The sequence below is a fragment of the Nelusetta ayraudi genome, unplaced genomic scaffold, assembly GCF_046127955.1.
Source record: "Nelusetta ayraudi isolate G7.1 ecotype Tasmania unplaced genomic scaffold, CSIRO-AGI_Nayr_v1 ptg000045l, whole genome shotgun sequence".
NCBI lineage: Eukaryota > Metazoa > Chordata > Actinopteri > Tetraodontiformes > Monacanthidae > Nelusetta > Nelusetta ayraudi.
The window spans coordinates 4,752,986-4,774,915 of record NW_027466095.1 but is presented as its reverse complement, the minus strand read 5'-3'; the positions used below and the strand labels follow the sequence as shown (position 1 = coordinate 4,774,915).

Genomic DNA, 21,930 nt, shown 5'->3' with positions numbered 1-21,930 from the left:
CGCGGCCATAAAAAAAGATAAACTCCAAAAGATAAAGATAAAGATAAACGATAAACTCCTGGCCAAAGATTGTCCTTCTTTTCTTTTTCTTTTCTTAATTTCCACTATTAAAACGACTGGAGCAATTTTTTTTAACCATCTCCCTTTTCCTCAGCCATGTGCTCCTTGCTAATCAGGCAAATTATGAAAAGTCAGATGCGGACAGCTGGAGGTGTGTGTGAGAGTGAGTGTTTGCCGGGGGGTGGGGGGGTGGGGGGGGGAGTAGTGGCAGTTTAAACAGCATGCCCTCGTTTCAACCAGACCGTCTCTGGGGTTGAGAGGCGGCCACACCGTCGACCAGGGAACAGCTGTGTTGTTGTTGTTTTTTTGTTTTTTTGTTTTTTTTTTAGAAGAGCATTTGGCTGGGCTGCAGTTCGGTCTAGACGCAGCAGATCACCCTGCGCACCTGCAAGCTGGTCCTCGTTTGATTTTAGTCATGTGCAGGGGCGGAGCTACGTGGTAGCCAGTGGTGGCCCGGGGGCGGGATAATTAGACAAAAGGCCTTACGCCTCCACATGACAGCATCGCAAGCCATGTCTTTGTTGATTGATGAACAGTATATTTTTTGTATGCATGCATTCAATATGTAGAATGTGTTTCTGACTGTTCTTGGTGGAAAAAAAAAGAAGTAAATAGAGAAAATAATAGATTTAATGTAGCACTAACCTTGAGCCTAGCACAGTAGGAACAAACTGATATCAATATTAACATTGGTGAAGATTTAAATGAGGTGGATACCTTATCACCACCTCCCATGTGATGCATGATCACATGGGAGGGGTGGGGTGGCCACCCCAAAGAAAGATTGCTGTCTCCGCCTCTGCGGACAGTCGCTTCTTTGAAAACAAAGTTATAAAAAAGAAAAAACAAAGGGCTGACTAGCTAGCGAGGGCTACGGGCTAATTGCTGGAGGAAACGCACGCTGGCTGCGGTGCTCGACTTGGGGATAAAAACCAAAACTCTGCGTCTCTGACAGAGGCTGCCTGCATGAGAGCGACATTAGATTGCAAGAAGGTCCTCCTTCCTCTCTGAAAGAAAACACACACACACACACGCACACACACACACACACACACACACACACACACACACACAATAATAATAATAATGCAGCGCAGCTTCGGCTGTCGGTGAATCAGACCCTGCATGCAAACAACATCAGGAACCGTGAGATCGTCGGATTGCCTATTAGCTTTCTTTACACACACACACACACACACACACACACCCACACACACACACACACAGACAGACATACACACACACGGGCGTATTAAGTGCGGCGATCCCTTCTGCTGCGAGCAGCACTATTATAATATTTTTATACAGTCTCCTGACGTGCGTGCATAATCTGAATAACAATGGGCACAAGCGATGCAATTTGTATTCGGGCTGAGGAGTAACAGACGGAGGCCAAAACAGAGTCACCGCCGCCGCCAGCCAGGTAGATGGTGAATATCAAGCAGCGGCTTAGCAGAACTGCTGCCGTCTGACTTCAGCGTGTAGAAGTCAGGGGGGTGAGGCTGGGGTGTGGGTGTGGGACACGCACACACACACGCACACACACACACACACACACACACACACACACACACACCCTCCCTCATGTACAGAGAGAGAGAGAGAGAGAGAGAGAGAGAGAGAGAGAGAGAGAGAGAGAGAGAGTGAGGGGGAGAGCATTTCCACGAGTTAAAGTAACCATGCGTGGCATCCAATTCAAGTTGTTAACGCTTACAAGTGGAAAATGAGCGCTGCTCATTAAATATTCAATCCTCAATTTTTTGGCCAATAAAGTTTTGCCGCAGCGGAGCAACAAAGAGTTGAAGCACCCCATTGGCCGAGGCGAGGAGGAGGGGAAAGAAGAGGAAGAGGGGGACGAGGATGAGGAGCTGGAGGAGGAGGAGGAGGAATAAGGAAGAGGAGGAGGAGGAGGTGGAAGAGGAGAAAGATGAGGGAGAGGAGTGGGGGAGGAGGAGGAAGATGGAGGAGGGAGAGGGGGAAGAGGGGAGGTGATGGAGGAGGAGGAGGAATTAGAAAGAGGAGGAGGGGGAGGAGGAAGAGTTGGTGGAGAGGGAAGAGGAATTAGGAAGAGGAGGAAGGGGAGGAGGAGGAATCAGGAAGAGGGAGGGGGAGTAGGATCAAGAGGAGGAGGAAGAAGAGGAGGGTGGTCAGGAAGGAGGAGGGAGAGGAGGGCAGGGGGAGGAAGAGGACGAGGAGGGGTAGAAAGAGGAGGAGGAAGAGGAGTCCACCCCCGCCGCTTAGCCGCAGACGGCGATAGATGAAGTGCTCTTCTCTTCTCTTTTTTTTGCGCTCTTCTCTTCTGTCAGCTGCCGCACTCAGAGGCAGGCGGAGCAGAGAGCCGGGGGCGGGGGGTGAAAAGGTAGCCGGTACTAACTGAGCGGGCTGCGAGCAATTAGCTTTAACCTGAGTTTAAGCAGCATAATCCCCGACAACGCTCAACACAGACAGGCATGCACACACAAAGACAGGCATCATGGATCGATGAGACTCTAAATACGCACAGAAGCACAACTCCTCAAGATTTGTGTGTGAACGCTCGCCGTGTGGGAATTATTTATTTATCTATTTTTTATTTATTTATCTATTTATTTATTTGAACCCCCCCCCCAAGAGACTCATAAAGACTTTCAGGAAGTAAGCAAAGCGCTCGCAAATACGCCCATTTGTTAAGGCAATTTGGAGCACTTTGGAACAGAAACTTGTTGTCTGGGCACATTTTGCCTTCCCACTCCCGCTTAACATGACAAATGCTGAAAAATGGCTGAAAAAAAGGGCAAGCGCTTTGTTGAATAAAAAAATCAAAAAAGCAAATAAAATGTTCGTCCCATGGGTTTCAGTGAGGCCCAGCGCCAGGTGTTTTTTTTTTTTTCCCGCCTTATTCTGTTTTTGCTTGCTTTATTTCTTTCCCTCAATGCGCACGCTTGGCTGAGAAACTGCCGCTTGAGGAACAGGCTCTTCAAAAAAAAAAAAAAAAAAAAAGAACAAGAAGAACGGCAACAGTTTCGGCATATCAAACAGCTGAAGCCCCTCCGTCCGACCGAAATGGTCCCCATTGGAGTCCATTTGAATCGCAGCACGCATTCGTTGCAGTCAATCATTTGAGATTCATTAACATAATGTTGCTTTCCATTGATTTTTTTTTCTCCTCTCCTCCCACCCGGGATTGTTTTATCTCTCCACGGGGACGTTGCCCGATGCATCGAGAACGGCCAGTTCGCGCTCGAAGGCTGCTCCCTGCGCACGAGCACACCACGTCCACGGAAAATCCAACTTCTAAACGCTTCTTTTAATTCTTCTCCTGTTCTAATTCTTCTCTTCTTTTAATGCTTCTATTTACACTACAGCACTGCTGTTGTACCCAAACATGGGATAAATAAAGTCCTTCTTCTTCTACTACCGAACCCATCAACCTGACCAGACCAAGTCCTCGTGTGTGTCCCCCCCCCCCCCCCCCGCCCCCGGAGGTCCGTCGCGTCAACGCACTCGGTTTCTGAAGAAGCTCAGCGCAATAGCAAAGTGTCACTTTGGTGTAGCAGCTGGATACAATATTGCACGAAAATGTCTTTCTTTTCTTGCGATGAAAAATCAAATCCCGCTTTCATGTCTGTTTCGGTAAATGGAGAGCTTTATATAGATTACTGTCTCTCCGTTTCATCTGCAGCGAGCGAGCGAGCGAGGAGGAGGAGGAGGAGGAGGAGGAGGAGGAGGAGAAAAGTGAGGCGTGAAAAAAGGAAAAGGTGAAGTGCTGTGGATTTTTTTAATTTTCTTTGCAGGGGCCTTATATTGTGTGTGGCAGTGTTTACATGCTGTCGAGACCAGCTGGCCTTGAGAACCCCCCCCCCCCCCCCCAAGTCCCCGCTAAATCAAAGATGCTCTCCATGTATGTGCAGTGCGATGCTCTCCTCTTACCAGCGCATAACATCTTTACTTCATCCGCTATCAGACAACATGCAAGAGTGAGGCAGCCGCCCCCCAGCCCTGTTGATATCGCACCCTTTCATCACCCTTTCCTCGCACCCCCCCCCCAACATATCAACACAGTGCCGCGAGACACGATAAGCGCTAAGCGATAATGATGTAGCCGTCATCAGGGTCTTGGAGATGCGAAGGTCCAGCGCAGTCTGTAGGCGGTGGCAGCGGAAGCGAACCCCGCGCTTGTCGTCTCGTTACGTGAAATCTACTGAGTTAGACGCGGCTTTTCAAAGCGATTTGTGCTGGCAAATGGATGGAGGGGAAAAAAAAAAGAGGCGTAAACAAGGGGAAGAGTTTCCCAAGCTACAAAAGTTTGCCCTGCAGAGTTGCTTTCTGCCCACCACCACCGTGGGCAACACGCGCTGCCGAGCTCACGGCGTCCGCTGTAATTGCCGAACAAGAATACACAGGCTGGGCGTGCGTGTGTGTGCGTGAGCGTGTGAGTATGTGTGTTTTTTCTTGTGATGTGCGGGTAAACAATTTCTTCTTTTAAGGATGTTTTCACAATGTAATCACTCCCACCCGCATCCATTATCCCTCATTTCCCTGCAGCTCTGTACCGCCGCGTCGACGGCAAAGGTTCTTTCAGAAGGATAAACAGTGCGGAGGATGAAAAGACAAGCTAAAGCGGATATATTATTTGCAAAGTGTGGCCAAGATTATTTTCTTGCTCTTTGAAGTCTTAATCAGTTCAGAGGGAACGGACCGGCGGACTCCTTCCACAGTCAGTCAGTCTGCTGTGTTTTGTCACTTAGCGGAGGAGACGGCGGGGGCCCAGAGGCGACCTGGCCAATTGGAGATCACGTGTCAAGCTGGCCTGCTGTCCTGCTTGGTTTGGTTCATGATGGAGGTGCAGCAGCAGCAGCAGAAGCAGCACCGGAGACAAGTGGTCAATAGGGTGGAGATCAGGGACCACCAACCTTAGATGTATAACCTTTAGTTATACATCACTATTAATGATACTCATCTATGTGAAGACACTGATCAAAGCAATGAGTTATCATAATAATTATCAACACAATCACAAAGTGCAAGAAAGTTTTACTCAGATGACACGTTTGAGGAATTTTCCTTGATACTGTCGTAACAACGTAACAACACATTCTGCTGATCGGACAGAAAAACATGATAACGCGTCCAATGGATGGACAAAACAAGTAAGTAACAAGAAACGGAGCTGCACAGTCCAAACCGGAGGACACATCCTGTAAATTACGTCAAAGCACACACAGACTCACAATTTCCGTGAGCTGACTGCAACACCAGCAGCGAGAACTCATGCTGGGGGAGTGGAAATACAAGTGGATGAGAGCGACTCTGACAAAAACAAAGCAGAACACAAACAATGTTCAGCAAAACAGTCTAAAAGGGAGGGGCCAAATCTGCCACTCACAGCACAAGCGACTTGATGAAACATTTGAAATCCCGGCACAATGCAGAATGTTAGGGGCCAGATCCACAAAGCAATCGCTCAGCTTTTACGGCAGAAATCCATGCAAATGGCACCAAAAGCAGTGAGTCCTACCCAGAGAGTGGACGTGAAGGTAAAGAGGGCGGAAAACGAGGCGCAGGTGGCGGTAGGACTATTGGGATATATTTAAATTAGTCATTTCACGAAAATGACACCCCCTTTTGTGCCTCACTCGAAACAGCGCTGGATCCACAAAGGGTTTGCGCTCATGTCCACACGCAATTTGACAGACGTAAACGCCACCATCCAAGACCAGGGGCAGTGTCGTCCATGAAAGAGTTCCTGGCGTCAGAGCAACTCTGTCCTCCCTGAAGAGCCGATGATGATGTGTGTATATATAGAAAATTATCATACACACACACACACACATACTTTTAACAGCACTATTTATTTATTTTTTTTACACGCAATTAACTCCTTGTTGACACTGGAAGCAGAAGCGCCACAAAGCGTCGCTCATATGAAGAGCCGTCGCCCTCCTGTTCAGACAACTTCCTCTACTTCACCGTGTCGCGCGTGCATTTTAGGCCCGATTCACGACGGCCGCTTCTTTCCGGCGCCCTTGTTAACCAATTGTGCAGTTCACACCAGACTCGAAGCGGCGTGCGCCTCTGCAGCCGGCTCACGCCATGCAGCGATCGTCTCGGCGTCTTTGGTCTATTTTGTGCGCGAGAAGCACCAGAGAATTTGGTTAACATTTAAAATGATCGCAATTTTCGAAATAAAATGCCTATTATTGACAAATGTGATCATATTTGTGTACATTGTATTTGTCAGTATCTAGTATCAGAATGCGAGAGAGAGGCAACAAACAAGCAAACACACACACACACACACACACACACACACACACACACACACGCAAGCGATGAAGGGCACATAGTGAAATGGCCAATCTCATGTGCAAGTAAAAAGGCATTGTTTCATTTGTAAACCTTAATGGTTAAGAGCATTGGCTTGAGAACACATCAAGGTTTGAGTTTGTTTTTTTTTTGGAGAGTATCTGGACAGTTTAAGTATGTAATCATTTTGGAATGTTCCAATGGAGATAAAAATAGAATATTTCCACAAAGGAATTAATATTGTCCTCTCCAATTTTTTCCTAGAGTATAAATATCGTGTTACGTTACATACAGAGCAGGGTAAAAAATTTGCCCCAGGAGCGCCAGGGTTTCTCTTTTTGAAATCAGACAAATCAAAATGATTAGACCAGGGGTGGCCAAACTTTATTTGCAACGGGCCACGTGACAGACCCGCATCGTGTCGGCGGGGCCACGAAAGTTTTGCGGGCCGGACAGAGACACGCAGCTGGCCGGGATTAGACGGGCGCAGTTCAATACCATCAAGCACGCTTGCATTCATATTGTAACATCCCTGACGTGTGTTCAGTTTTGTATGTGCTCCACTGTTTATTAATGCTTGTGTTGCTGTTAGTGAGGGGCGACAGAAACCCTGGGAAGGTGTGTGTACTGTGCGCAGGGCTGTGGGGATGTGAGGAGAGACGTGTGCGACGGTCTCTATCTTGGCACGAGTTCGGGAGAAAGCCAACGTGCATGTTATTATATTATTATTTGACAGCAACAAAAATGAAGTATTCTGTCAGAAATTCAACTTCTGGTGATTGAGGTGTGTAAGTTATAATGTCTATGGGAAGCTCAGGTTGCCAGAGCACTTCTGACTCCTCGGGTGCCACATTTCTGGGCGTTTTTGCCTAGTATATTCATTTTCCATACCCGCTTAGTCCCGAAGGGGGGACACGGGGTTCTGCTGGAGCCTATCCCAGCTGTCTTAGGGCGAAGGCAGGGTGACACCCTGGACAAGTCGCCAGTTCATCGCAGGGCCACATAGAGACAAACAACCATTCACACTCACATGCACACCTATGGACAATTTAGAGCGTTCAATTGACCTCACATGCATGTTTTTGGAGTGTGGGAGGAAGCCGGAGAACCCGGAGAACCTGGAGAGAACCCACGCAGACACAGGGAGAACATGCAAACTCCACACAGAAAGGTCCCAGGCCCGGAATGGAACCCACGACCTTCTTGCAGCGCTAACCGCTGCGCCACCGTGTCGCCCTCCGCCTGCATATCATTACCAAAAAAAAACCTCTGTGGATACGACGCAAAGGTGGCGGAACTTACGGCCGCGGCATCGCCGCAAAAAAACACCGCAATCCACCGCCGCGCTGCATTCTTTGTGGAACTGGCCCTCGGAGTTCACTAGTGGCAGCGGCAAAAGACAGCCAACTCTGTAGCAGACACAGTTGAGTCGGGAGAAAGTGTCCAGAGGCAACGGGTATGTTGTCCTGGATGAGCAGCCACTGTCTGTGGTCGATGACCTTGGACTCCAGCGTCCTGGAGCCACAGTATGACAATCCCAGCCGTCACCATATCACAGACACGGTGCTGCCAAAGCTGCATGACTCTGTGAGACACTTTGGCGAGCTTGTTTTCATCAAAAAGAATCTGCCCCTCACTTAAGCAAAACAGGTTGCATGCACACACGCACACGCACACACAAATTGACAATTTTGCACTCAGGTTTTTTGTTTATGTGTGGCAGTGTCATGTTTAAAGCACTTTTGCTTCAATGTCACTGTACGACAATTATGTTGAACTTGTGTTAGCACTGCAGTAAAACGTGACCCGTGGTGTAGGAAAACAAGAATGCTGAGTAATGTTGTTCAAATAACTGAACATCTGTGGAAAAAAAATAAAAAGTAAAACATCAAAATAATTCTATAATGTGTAATGGCGTTATTACATACTCGGTATCTGCATCTAGATAGATAGATAGATACTTTATTCATCTCCCGTAGGAGAAATTCAGGTGTCCAGTAGCAAGAGAAACACACAACAACACACAGCCACCAGAAACACATTCATAAATAGATAATTAGAAGTTCTAAAAAAATTAAAAAAAATAATTACGAATTCTAAAAAAAAATCTGTTATACAGATGTGTCTGTGTATGCGTAGTGAAATGCAAGTACTCGTTCAGTAAAACAAGTGATATCGGTGCATCTTGCTAGCTGTCACACGTCCATCAGCTCCCACACAGTGTATGGTAGAGATACGTCTCCGGACGGTTCCGCTCTCACTGGCCTTGAGGCCTCGGGGGCCTTTATTATGATTGGACCCTTTCAAAAGGCTGCTGACACCACCCACCCACAAACCCACCCACAAACCCACCCCACCCCACTCTCCACGCCTCTACTTTTCCAAAGGTCTGCTCCCGCATATCAAACAGATGCAGATGCAGCAATCATAGTCCAACCTCTTTATCTGCATTATCACCTCGCTGAATAAATAAATAGACAATAAATAAATATGACTGCTGCTCACAGGGAGAGACAGGAAGCGAGAAGGGGACGAGCAGCACGCATTGTGGAAAAAAAAATGAATATGGATGAGTGTCTGCGTATGTTTGCATGAGCGAAGCACGTGTGCGCTTTTTTTGCCACGGTTTGAGGCAAGGAAGAGGAGGAAGAGGAGGAAGAGGAGGCGAGGGTGGTGTTGGGACGGCGGAGGCTCGCCACCGCCGCGGAGCGCGAAGACAGATGATGAGGCTGCGCTGCTGTAAACGAGTGAGTCAGCCCTCCTTTCAGCTCCACACAGACCCGTGGGAGGCGGGGTTGACGAGGAGCGGGGGGGGGGGGGGGGGGGAGGGGGGTCGTGGAGTGGGCAGCAGAGGGTGAGTGAGGGGGGATGAGAAACGCACGGGAACTGAAACTGTCCCTGGTGCTGAATCCTGGAGCAAGCTGCTTTTTCAACAGCTCCGAGATCCAGCCCAGCACATCATCTATAACAGGGACGAGCAGCTTTTCAGTCCTTCAGAACCCCGATACTCAAGTAAAACCATCTGCAGGGCTTTGTTTGGAGCGTGACAGGCCAGCCAAGCCCCTCTTGCTTATTCATTCCAGTGCAGCGACACAGCAACACAACAACACTTTGCAGCATTAATGAACCCAAAACAATTGCTTTTTTCAGACTTTGCGTGCATGTTTTTAGACACACACACACACACACACATACAGACACTGTCCCCAGTAGCTTGTTGCGCATTGTGATAACAGAGCTGGGAGAGAGAGAGAGAGAGAAAGGGAGAGAGAGAGAATTCTTCATGTGCCAAGTCAAAAAGTCTCTCATTAAACTACTTTTTCTGTCTCCCAAACTTCAGCTACCCCAGAAAAACTGTATCTATCACACACACACACACACACACACACACACACACACACACACACACACACACACAAACAAGTCAGTGTAGCCCATGTCAGTGCCAAACCTGAGTAGACAAAATGCATTGTGCCATCAGCTCCTCATCCCATCCCATTTTTTTTTTTTTTTTTTTTTTTTTTTTTTTTTAATCTCTGAAATGAGTTTTGTTGCATTATCCATAGTCCAGGGCTGCCGTGCCTTTTTCAGCTAAACCCCTCGGTCACCCGTTCGTACATCAGGGCAGGTCTGTGCTGTGGCGGTGAACGTGGTGGCGGTGAGGTGGTCACAGACACGCACGCGGTTCTGTCACCTTGGGTAGCACCGCACTCCACCCCGACCAGCCCAGATTGTCGAACTCCATCAAACACAAGCTCTGCGGCTTCCCGTCACCGTGGTGCCCCCCCCCCCGCCTCTCAACCCCACCGCGTAATTCCCGAGGTGCGCTCCTAGCGGGGAGGCTGTTGCGGATGCGCTGCTTGCAAATTGACAAACGGGCAACTGGCGACACAGGAGGAGTCATGGGTGTCCGGTCCCGCGTTTAAACGTGACAATATTACGCAACAGGTCCGGACGCACGAGCTTCGAGCCACCATCGTCGTTAGTGATTTACATTTGACGGAGGTGACGGAGGTGGGGTGGGGGTTGGGTCGGGGAGAGAGTGATGTCACGAGTCCGTGAATAAGAGGTTCTTTACTCGGGCACTGCAGAGACCAGGCGGGTGTGGTGACTGCATTAGGAGACGCGCAACGTCTCAGCGCAAAAAATAAATAAATAAATAAAATAAAATACCACGGCGGGTTTTTTTTTTTTTTTTTTTTCCCCGCTTTCTTTTTCCCACCGCCGCCGCTATGACGAGCCCGTGTACCTGTCGGATGAATCTCCAAGTTCCCATCAATCTGCCGACTGGGGGGGGGGGAATTGACAAAACTGCCAGTCTCGCTTCGTGCCGACAACCACAAGGTGCCAAGTGACGGCGCGCATGTGTCCCCTCACCCCCACCCCCACCACCCCCACCGCCCTGAAACCAGCGTTCTATGGGGGGGGGGGGGGGGGGGGTATATGTATGCACAATGACAATCTGACGTCTGTCGCGCGGTACACATGCAGTGGCTTAGTATTCTCCACAGACAACCCCCCCCCACACACACACACACACACACACCGTCAGAGAGAGCACCCAGTCTCCTTTATTCCACCTCACTCCTCTCCCACCCGCGTCTTCCATCCATCATCGCGTCTATTTCCAACACACACACACACACACACACACACACACACACACACACATACGGGGCAACACCAGAATCAAGCAGCCGTTCGCTTCATAAAATATGCAGGTTTTGCAGGGGGGTGGGGGGGCAGGCAGCACGGGGGGGAAAAAAAGCACCGACATCTCAAGGAAAAAAAAAAAAAGGAGAAGCACAACACTTTTTTTTTTTTTTCCCTCATGCTCTGCCGAGAAACTGACCTCCCAGTCTAACGAATCCCACTCTTCGGTAAACATCCGGAGGATTTCTTTGCAATCCCAAAAAAAAAGAAGAAAAAAAGAAAAAAGCGGACCAGGCGCTGCGGCTCTTACGGAGCGACCGGGTGATGCGATGCCATTTCGGTGTTATCCTCAGGAAATCAATTAGACCGGGGGGACGTCGTCGGGAGAAGGAGAAGGAGGCATCTCGGCGGCGTCGAGACCAACTTGAGCGACACGGACGAGCGATGCTACGCTTTGCAGTCCAACATGTTTTTTTTTTTTTTTTCTCTCTCTCTCTCTTCCTCTCCTTTCTCTTTTTTTTTTTTTTTTTTTTTTTCCCGGCGCTCGGGCAAATGGTTGCAACCAATTAGCACACCACTTGCGCTCGGAGGCGAATAGCCCCTGACAAGGCGCTCCTTCTCCTGAGCATCGCTTCTATTTCAGCTTGCTTCGCTCGCTGATCACGGGTAGGAGAGAGGAGGGTGGGAAAAAAAAAAAAAAGAAAAAAAAATGGAGAGAGGAGAGGTGGCAGACTATACAACACGCAACTTCTCGTTTCCAGGATGACTATTAGGGTTGGGGTGGGGGGGTGGGGGGGGATTTAGTGTAGCCGTGTATACTCCAAAAAGCCAATAAATCCCCCGGAACGCGTTTGACAAATCCTTCCCCTCAGCCGAGAGCAACAATGGGGGGGGGGGGGGGGGGGGGGAGATTTTAAAGGTCCCTGCGTGAAGTGCTTTTCAAAACACGTGACTCCATTTATTCCACGGTGGGGAGAAAGGAAAAAATATATGTGTTTGAACAGGCCCTGAAGCGGAGGAAGACTGTGTGTATGGGGGAGGGCATGGTTGTGCAGGGTCGAAAACAGAAATGAATGGAAACCGGCACCACGCCGCGGCGTATAAAGCTACTCACCATCAGCACAGCAAAGTTATTATGGTGGGTGCAATGAATGGTGGTGGTGTTGCCCCCGGAGCCCGTTATGTGGCAGCCCTCTGCCCTCCAGCCACCGTGTCCATCCAGCAAGTCAAAATCCCAGTAGGCTGCGGTGGGGTCGGCACCCAGCGCGAAGTGCCTGAGAGCGATGGTGACGCTGTGCACGGCGCTCCCGAGGCTGCACCCATCTGCAACACAACAGCGAGACATTCAAAGAGTGAGAGGAGGCGCGCCTGTCCCCCCCCCCACACACACACACACACACACTAGGGGGGGAAAAAAGTCTGCGAGGGGGCTGTGGCACAAGAAGCCCGTGCGCCGCGCACATACACACGCACACGCGCGAGCGCGAGCACGCGAGTGCCGCTCGCCTTGCGTCAAAAGTGTCAAGACCGCCTGCCAAACGTGAATGCGGGGATTTACTTCGACACAACAACAGGGGCCGAAACGGTTTTGTCCTCTCTTTTTTTTTTTTTTTTTGGCGTGCAAAGGGGTCGCCTGTGACGCGCGCTCGCTGTCCAACGTGTTGCGCAGCGCAAAAGCCGCCTCGTGCGCGCTTGCGGCTAAGCAGGTGTGTGTGCGTGTGTGTGTGTGTGTGCGTGCGCGCGCGTGCGTGCGTGTGGCGGGCGCACGCGGCGTTGACATCAGCCGCGTCGGCGGGGCGACGGACGAGAATGGAATTTCCTTCTTACCTAATTTGGTGAAAGCAACTGGTGTCGAGACGCTCCTGCGCTTCCCGTCGTCGGCGAGATTCGACGAATTCCCCGTGCACGGAAAGAGTTTCCCATTGCGGAAGACGATGAACTGCAGCCTGCAAGTCGAGTTGTCAACAGATTGCAGCGCAGAGGAGGCGGAGGAGGAGGAGGAGGAGGAGGAGGAGGAGAAAGGCGTACCAGCCAGCGGTAAATGGATCGAGGCGACTGCCACCGAGTTCTGCGGGATGAAACAAATCCCCCCCCCCCCCCCCAAAAAAAAAAAAACAAGAAAAAGAGAGAGAAATAAAATTAAATCATTCCTCGGTGCAGGAGGAGGAGGGAGGGAAACACCTCAAAGCAACATAAACAACAAAAGTCCCGTAATAATAATACAATTAAAAAAAAAAAAAGGTAGTGAAATCGCTTCCCTCTCCAGGAACGGAGGCAACCATAGACCACAAGTGACCAGGGGAATGAGAATCACGTTTGAAGCGCTCCAGTGCACCTATTTGGTCAGAATCCCTGCCGCAGAGGTGGAAATGGTTCTTACCATTTCAGCTTGAGGGCACATCAACGCTGCAGCTTGATTTAAAGAGACAATTGGGTTGACATTCTCTACTTTTCACAGGCTATAGACCCAGATTCTTCCAGATTCTTAAATACAAAAATAAAAACACAACAAAACTGTGACTTTATTGTTTAAACGTGTCATTATGTAGGCGCTTGCTATGTTTGAGCACAAATGTGTCCAACTTGTTCACGTAAACTAACTTTACATTGGCTAAAAAAAAAAAAAAAAATAGTAAAGAGATGTGAAAACACTTCAAAAAACTAAGATTTTGTAATGGTCGATAAGAAGAAATAAGAGGACGAGTCCAGGTCAGGTTTGACACATTTCTCCTCAAACTGGAGAAAATCTTCATTGACATACCTAAGCAATGCTTTTATTCTAGAAAATTCCTTGTAGATGAATGACATATTAACACATCACATGCCTTTGCCTCTGGCTCATCTGCACACGTGTGCTAAAATCTGCATCATTGCTTTTCAAGCCACTGTTGCAATAGTGCAGAAGTTGAGGATAGGATGCCCCTGGTGGCCAGAAATGTTGGCATGTGCATGTGTGTATGTGAGAGAGAGAGAGATTTTATTTGACAAGCTATTCTTTTGTTTTCTTTTTGCAAAAAAATAGTGGGGATAGGGAGCTGTTAACCTTGCCAAAAGATCAAGTTTGATGGTGAAATAAAAGCTTTTAACCTGTCACTGTCATCTTATAAGACCTACACTTTTGGCAACACGCTCCACTCCCCTCGTCCTCTCAGCTCCCATGACCGCACAGGCTCCACAGGCAGATTAGACACATTGAAATAAGAGTCTTTCACATTTAATACCGGTCACACCTTATTGAATCAAAAGTAGCAGTTGATCGTGTACAAAATGGGCAAACGTTCGAGGTGTCGATCCTCACAGACGAGCACAAACTCGGTTTCCAATGCCGACACACTGACGGTTCCCTCGTATTTATCCAGCAGCTGCCACGCTTACCTTCTGGCTGCCGCACAGAGGAGGCACAGCACACATTTTATTCTTATTCACTATTTTATTTTTTTATTAACTATTTCTATATCTCCACAGCCATTTCGCAGACAGCCCATGGTAAAACTTCCTATAGGCAAAACTTCATGAAGTTATTTGACAAACCTTCTGTCTAAACGTCAGCGATGATCCAATTTTATTTTAAAGTTTTCTTTTGTCAGGCCTGTTCTGGGGTTGTTTTTTTTTCCCCCACAAGCACCTACTCGGCTGTACACTGTTCTATTTTAGAACCTACTCGGCCGAGGTTTTAAACAAGCTGAGTCAAGCCGGAAATGAGTCAAGTCAATAGACTGGCAAGCAAACCATTGAAACGAGGAAAAGACGAGATGCAGACATTTCTGTACCAGTGGACATTAGAACAGTGTCTGGAGAAGCTGAAAGACTGTAAAGTCAGGCTGTTAGAGTGAACGTGTTAATCGTGATGAGATTAAAAACAAGGCATAACACACTCGTTTTTTTTTTTATTGCAAGCCTTTTATCCCTTCCATTTACCCATAGTCAGGTCCTCAAGCCGCAGAGCTATGTTTTGAGACAGCATCCTACTGATGTAGGTTGTGTTTATTTTGTGCACTTCACAATGCGGTGATGGTTTAAGCAACCACCTACACCAGTGCTTCTCAATAGGAGGCCTGCCAGCCGCCGCTTTGAGGACCCAAAGGCTCCTGAATGAATGGTCCGGCCGGAGTGTTTTTTTCTTTCTCTATTTTTGTAACCCCAAATGCTGCCTTGTTTATATTACACACTGTCCTTGTGCCTCAGTTGGACTTCACTTGCACCCCACCCCCAGGGAAGCGATATACTGGCTGAGAATTGTCTATATGGCAAACGATACACAAGCCTAAGTCTTAACTTTAACTTTCATTTTTGGAGCACATAACATTGTTCTTTGTGCTCATGAATAATAAATAGACAAGTTCACCGACTTCACTCAAAGCTTCAAAAAAAGTTCCGCGATAAAATACAAGAACATCCTCCAAAATGTTAACCCTAACTAATATTTAAGATACACAAGTGTACATTGTATGCAGAAGGTGCCTGCTCACCTTTTGTTTTAGCATCATTTGATGCCCACACAAAATTTCTTTTGAGTAACATGACCCAGATGCTGTGTATGGAGAGAGCCATCCTGGCAACATAGTGGGAATTAATGGAAGGACATTTCCATTATGCAAAATTCCCACTGTGCTAATTGTCATGGGTTAACAGAACTCATAAGTTATCAGACAATTGTATGCACAGCATTTACAGCAGCAAATACAACTTGCTGATTTGGGCATAAATTACAAGACGGTAAAGACTGCAGACATTTTATTAGAGTCTGAAATAAAAAGGAAAATTAAAAGAAAATTCAACTTTGAAATGAAAAAAAAAAAAACGCGAATGGGAGGTAAGTCATACTTTCAATGCACGCTGTATGCTGACTGTAACACAAATGTAATAATTGTTATCCTCCTTTCCTCTACCAGCTCCAAGAACATGACACATCTTAAAATAAATAAAGGTCAATTGAATTATGATGGTGTCTGTTTGTTTCATGTATGCACCTTTTGGCCTAAACAGAGATGACACTAAGCACTGAAATTGTGAAAGTTTTTTTCTGTAATCCTACCTTAGTGCTATGATTGGTGGGAAGTTGAAAATCTGGCATCATTCATAAGGTTAGAAGAAATGCACTTAATGTACTATGAAATGCAACTTCTCAGAAATATTAAAACACTTTATGGTACTAAAAAGTCAGAAGAGGGAACGGTTGAAGTATCTATTCTTGAAGGTAGTAGACATCACAATGACATTGAATTGAAAAATAAGGTACAACAATAATAAACTAACGATTTGCAGCTTGTGAGGTGTAAATAAAAACCTCAATAACCTTAACTTCAAACCCCAGACTCCCAGGTGATAGTCATGCACGCTAACCATTTGGCCAAAGGGATATTCCCTTGGCCAAGTAGCCAGGGCGCATGATCAATTGGGGGCATAGTAACAAACAGGACCGTCAACTGTCACAAAAAGAACCTCATGTTACTCTTTGATGTGTATTCATGTTTATATGGGATGTGTATTTTTTTATATATATATATATATATATATATATATATATATATATATATATATATATATATATATATATATATATATATATATATATGTATATGATGCATGGATAAAGTACAAGTTATGTTACAAATTATGAAATTATTGCAACATTATCTCAACTAATTTCTCTATAATGATTGAAACTAAATGATTCAAAAAGTTGAAATAATGACAGTGGGTCTAGTTGAATGTGGTAACAATGTGCAGTGTTGAGTGGAATAACGATTGGTTTCCGTTGGTGGTGACAGTTTACTGAGACAAGGAGTGAGATTAAATAGATCCTGGAACGGAGCCTGGTCTGGAGCAGGTTCACTCCACAGAATAAATCTCCATGGTAACTCATACCATAACACGTTGCTCTTCCACCTATCCTACTTTTGTGCAACCGGATCACGGATAACTTCATCCAGGATGACCAACATATCCCGGCTTCATCCCTTATCCTAGTTTTGTGCAACGGGTCCCTGACGCCCTCCTGATATACTTGTTTTTGTTTTGGATTCATGACAGAGGTCATGTTTTGTTGCATTAAACAACATATGTTTGTAATAAGCGGATCTGATGCACAATTTAGAAAGAAATAACACAAAATATTGCAAAAGGAAATCCTTTCTTTGTGTTTCTTTGGTTCTGAATTAACACTCTGGTAAGAATTGTTATGCATACATATGGAAATAAAAAGTAAGAATAACAGAATTAAAAAAAAATCCAACTCGATTAATTGCGTTCAACTATGGAAGTTCAGAGCTTCATCACTATTAAAACAAAAATTATCGTTTGAAAGCCCTACTATAAAGTGATAACAGCAATGCAAATTCGTTAACATATGACTTCAGGGGACTTTCAGGCCTTGTTCTGATGTGGCACTTTCTAGGTTTACAATGAGATATGAAACTGCTGCGCAGCAAGACAGCCAGCTAACACAGGATCGCATGCCGCTGTGGCAGCAGCTAAGCCAGCATTCCATTCCTTTTCTCTTTTATTTCAAAGAATCCACAGAAACTGTGTTTTTCAACAGCAACCGTTACCAGTTGGAAGCTAACTGGCTATGGTGTTCATGGAAACTGTGGAAACACGGTTGATCGCTTCCCTTTGAAGACCAGCAAGATTGTTCACTTCATATCTGAGCGATTGCTGTGCACATTAATTCCCCGCGGGTCTGTGTTTTGCAATTACTTCAGTTAAATCGTCTCGATAACTACCGCTAACACGTTACGTGATCCTGAACAAAAACAGCCAGCGCTGTGCTCTCCGTGGGACGTAAACACATCACTCTCGCAGAATGCCACCTTACCCGGCTTTATGTAAATGCCAAAACCGATAATTTTTTGGAAACGCTGACGTCACAGCTCTAAACCCTGACCTCCACCTTGCAACCTGAGCGGCCGTGAGGTGCAGACCACCACTCACAACAACAACCACGTCGGACAGCGGACCTGTTACTGCTACTACTGATCAGCCTGCAGTCTTCCCATTAAACTTCCACTACAACACACCACAAACTATTAGTGAACAATAACACACGGTACTCGTGGATCGATCGCTGATTGTGTGCAAAGTGAAAATAAACACAACCATAACGATTTACAAACGACCTGTTTTACTTTTCATTGTTTTTCTTTTGTGTGGGCGGACTGGTGATATTGAGGCAGGAAAACTAAATGACAAAAAAGTTAGCGAACCTTTACTGGCATCCTTAACGTGGACATTTTAAGGCTTTTTTGTTCTAAAATAACTCGAAGCATCAGTTCAACTCTGCCGTTTATCCACACCGTCTTTTCACGGGTGATCTTTCTTTCTATTCTCAGTGGTGCTCATGTTGTTAGCGAGCTGCTGCTTCTTTAAACACGGTGAGCTTCAGTTGTTCTTCTTCCTCCACCTTCTAGGAGTAAACTTACGCTGCTACATCAGGCTGGGCATAGGTACTACATCGTCTTCAGTCGGCCCAGTGGTTACAATAGTCGGGCCAGTGATTTTCAAAAGCCACTGGCCAGTGGCAGATGGGGATATTTGTCCCTATGCCTTGACAATAAGGGCAAATATCCCTTATTGTCGACCCCTGAAATATAACTTGAATTAAAAGGGAGTAAAAACAATAAACCCTGCTTTGTCAGGACTTGATTCTTATACTGGTTTTCAGGAACGATGGTGTTACACCCCCACAACCTACTGACTGTTTTCATCCTCCTGCCCCTCCTGTTATCCTGGAAAATAATTCTGCAGGCTTCGAAAGCACAGCAACGTGCTCAAGCAGTTTCTTTACATTGCGGCCGCCGTACACGGGGAGCCAGCTGTGATTTTTACAGCGTCGGGTTTGTCGGCTATTAGTTTCAGCATTGACTCACCCTTGGAGCCTATTGATTTTTCAGCCTGCGGCACGAGTACGTGACGCAGGAGAACGAAAAGGCAGAGAATCCTCCCCCAGAAATTTATGTTTCATCATTTCCTGTTTCCAAACAGCTCAGGCTTCCAGGACATCCCGAGATGCAGACATCAAGGATGTCACCGTGGATTTGAGGTAGCCTCGAACATAGGCCAGGCGGCTTCAAGGAGACGTTTTTTTCAGGATGTACGGCCCACAAAAAATATTTGAGCTCATATCCTTGTCCCCTCATCTCTCTTCTTAAAAAAAATAAAAATAATAATATATATATATGTATATATATATATATATATACATATATATATATATATATATATGTATATATATATATATATATATATATATATATATATATATATATATATATATATATATATATATATATATATGTATATATATGTACATATATATATATATATATATATATATATATATATATATATATATATATATATATATATATATCCGTTTATGTGGCGTATCAAGGAGCTTTACAACCACCAGTGTGCTGCGAGCCATGGCAAACACAAGGTCCCATCCATACGAGACGATCTATGCGCCTCCTGTGCAAGCTAAACTGCGACATTTCCTCCACCTCAACGTGAAACGGAGACCTCGCACTTCAGAGCTGATTTAGCTGGATGTGCCGTCTGACCTTCCTCCAAGCACCCCCTTCCACCTCTCCCATCCAACAGGGCAGCATGCTGTAGCCTTAGTAACCATAATCACACACTCCCCTCCATTTCTCGCCGTAGCCTCGGGATTACTCCCTTTTTTCTTTTTTCTTTTCTCACCCACCCCGCCCTTTTTTTTTATTTTCCTCCCCGCAGAGGGCATCCAGGTGAATGTCAGCAGTCACTTCCCATTTCAGGCTGTTCTTCCCTCTCACGCCACCACCTTCTTTCCACCTGCTTCTGGATAAACGTGCAGGCTTGACAAAAGCTGCAAAGCCGCAGAACAGCGGGCAGCGGCAGAGCAACAACAGCGGGGTTAGACCCGGGATGGCCAACAAATTACGGCATAAATGGCTGTTGCCTGTTGAATTCAAAAGGATGATGGTGGGTAAAAAATAGTTGAGGGACAAGGGTGAAAATTGCCGGTATATGAGGGGGTTTTTTTTGGGTTTTTTTTTTTTTCGGAATGTGCAAATTGCAGTTTGAAAATTACCTATGGGTGAAATGAATTCACCACAAAGGGCATCTTGCTGAGCTCTGCCCAGCCAGGAGGAACAGCTGCTGACAGGCACAATGAAGGATTTGCATACATATCCTCCATATATACATATATACTGCCACACCTGTCTGGGCATACGTTCTCAGCAACAGAAAGCCCATGACAAACTGGAGGACATCAACAAACTTTGGGGGGTCATTTGCACCTGTGGTGCTTGAGCGTCTGAAAGATGAATCACCGTTTGGTCTCCAGAAAGGTTTTTTTTTTTTTTTGTGAGAGATTGCTCAATCTGTTTTTCTGGGCATTTGAGAGGGACACGATCCAACAAGATGCCATGGGTTCAGCCAATAAAGTCTTCCCTCCTCCCCCTAGCCTGTTGTATAGCATAGCACCGTTAGCATTTACTTATCAAGAGGAATTAAGCAGCCCCACACGGTTGCCATGCCAACAAGAGTCAGTTTCTCTCAGACAGGTTGTGTTGGCTGGGAGCACATTTGAAAGCAAGAAATCGGGCTGTTTGGAGAGGCAGAGCTGTCAGCCACACTTTCCTCAGACGGCTGTGACTCAAGCTGTCACATCACAGGGTTGTGTCTTAACAAACACATTCAGGAGGGGGCCGGAACAGATGGGCATCGTCGCCGTCGTCACCCAGACACTGTGGATTACAGAATAATGAGCATATTGTGCGTGGAAACATAAGTGAAAACTGATCTGCAGGGTGAGTGAGAAGAAGCCAAAAGAGCAAAGCCCTTTTTTTCCCTTCAGGAACACATCTTAAAAGCTTTCATTCAAGGTGAAAATTGGAATTTCTCTCTCAGGGAATTGACGCACCTCTGACCATCAGTAGATTCTTGATAAGCAGAGGCATACTGGTAGAGCTTGTTCCTTTAGTCTCCTCTCCCCACGTCAGTGTTGCCCACATGCTTATTAATTGGGAAGATAAAGCCGCAGGTGACTCAGGAGGACACACTTGCATGCTGTGCTTTGTAGGAAATAAATAATTTCAAATCATTCCTCTGACTCATCTCCTATTTTCGAGGGGTCAGTTTAACCAACTCACGAATTGAATTATTCAGACTGCGCTCAGTAGGAGTGACGCAGAGTAAATAGTTTTTACATCAAAGAAAACACCACACTGACTCATTGGAACACTTTGTAAATCAATGACAAAGACTCAGTTCGATGTAACCAGTGTAACGCAGATATTTTAAACCTGGTTGTTATTTCTATGTATGTGGGCCTTCATATGACTCACACTTTTGGACTTTTGGAATCCGGCCATCAATGCTGGCAAGCACAACAACAATGGTCAAAGGTTTATCTATCGTCTTCAACCACAAACACGCCTGGGGAGGAACAGTGTGTTGCTGAAAAACAGCAAAAGAAAGTCAGAGAAGTCTGGAACTATTAGTTTTTGTAAATGGGAGTCAAATGTGCAGATAGATAGATAGATAGATAGATAGATAGATAGATAGATAGATAGATAGACCTTTATCTATTTTTTTTTCAACAGCATAGTTTCAGAAGTGTCCAGCATTTCTCAGGAGGAAGACAAATGCACTACTGTCAAAACAGTTGCACAGAAGGCAAACCGAAAACTAATAATTACTGTGAAAGCCCAGAACATCGTGAAACCTTCAGACAAGGGAAATCTGGAATTTATTCAAAGGAAAGTCATTGAGGACTAGATCTCCAAAGTCATGGCTGAATATTTAGCTGATTACAACAGCCAAGACAAAAAGGGGTAAGTACATGAGGGAGACATTTCCTCTGGTGAAATTTGGTGATTTAACTTAACTTGGAACACACACTACGGACTGTTCTGTAAAGCCTAATGGCCCTGAATGCAACCC

At 46.1% G+C, this 21,930-nt stretch overlaps 1 protein-coding gene across 1 annotated transcript in view; it reads right to left on the bottom strand.

The window, feature by feature from the left end:
* Positions 1-3,228: 3,228 nt before the first annotated feature.
* Positions 3,229-21,930, bottom strand: part of adgra1b (adhesion G protein-coupled receptor A1b) — a 148,543-nt gene continuing 129,841 nt past the window's right edge. The window contains exons 13-15 of the mRNA XM_076035670.1: positions 12,826-13,066; positions 12,080-12,321; positions 3,229-3,294 (exon numbers count right to left, since the gene is read on the bottom strand). Coding sequence (XP_075891785.1) covers positions 3,229-3,294; positions 12,080-12,321; positions 12,826-13,066 — 549 coding nt within the window. The remainder of the gene's footprint in view (positions 3,295-12,079; positions 12,322-12,825; positions 13,067-21,930) is intronic.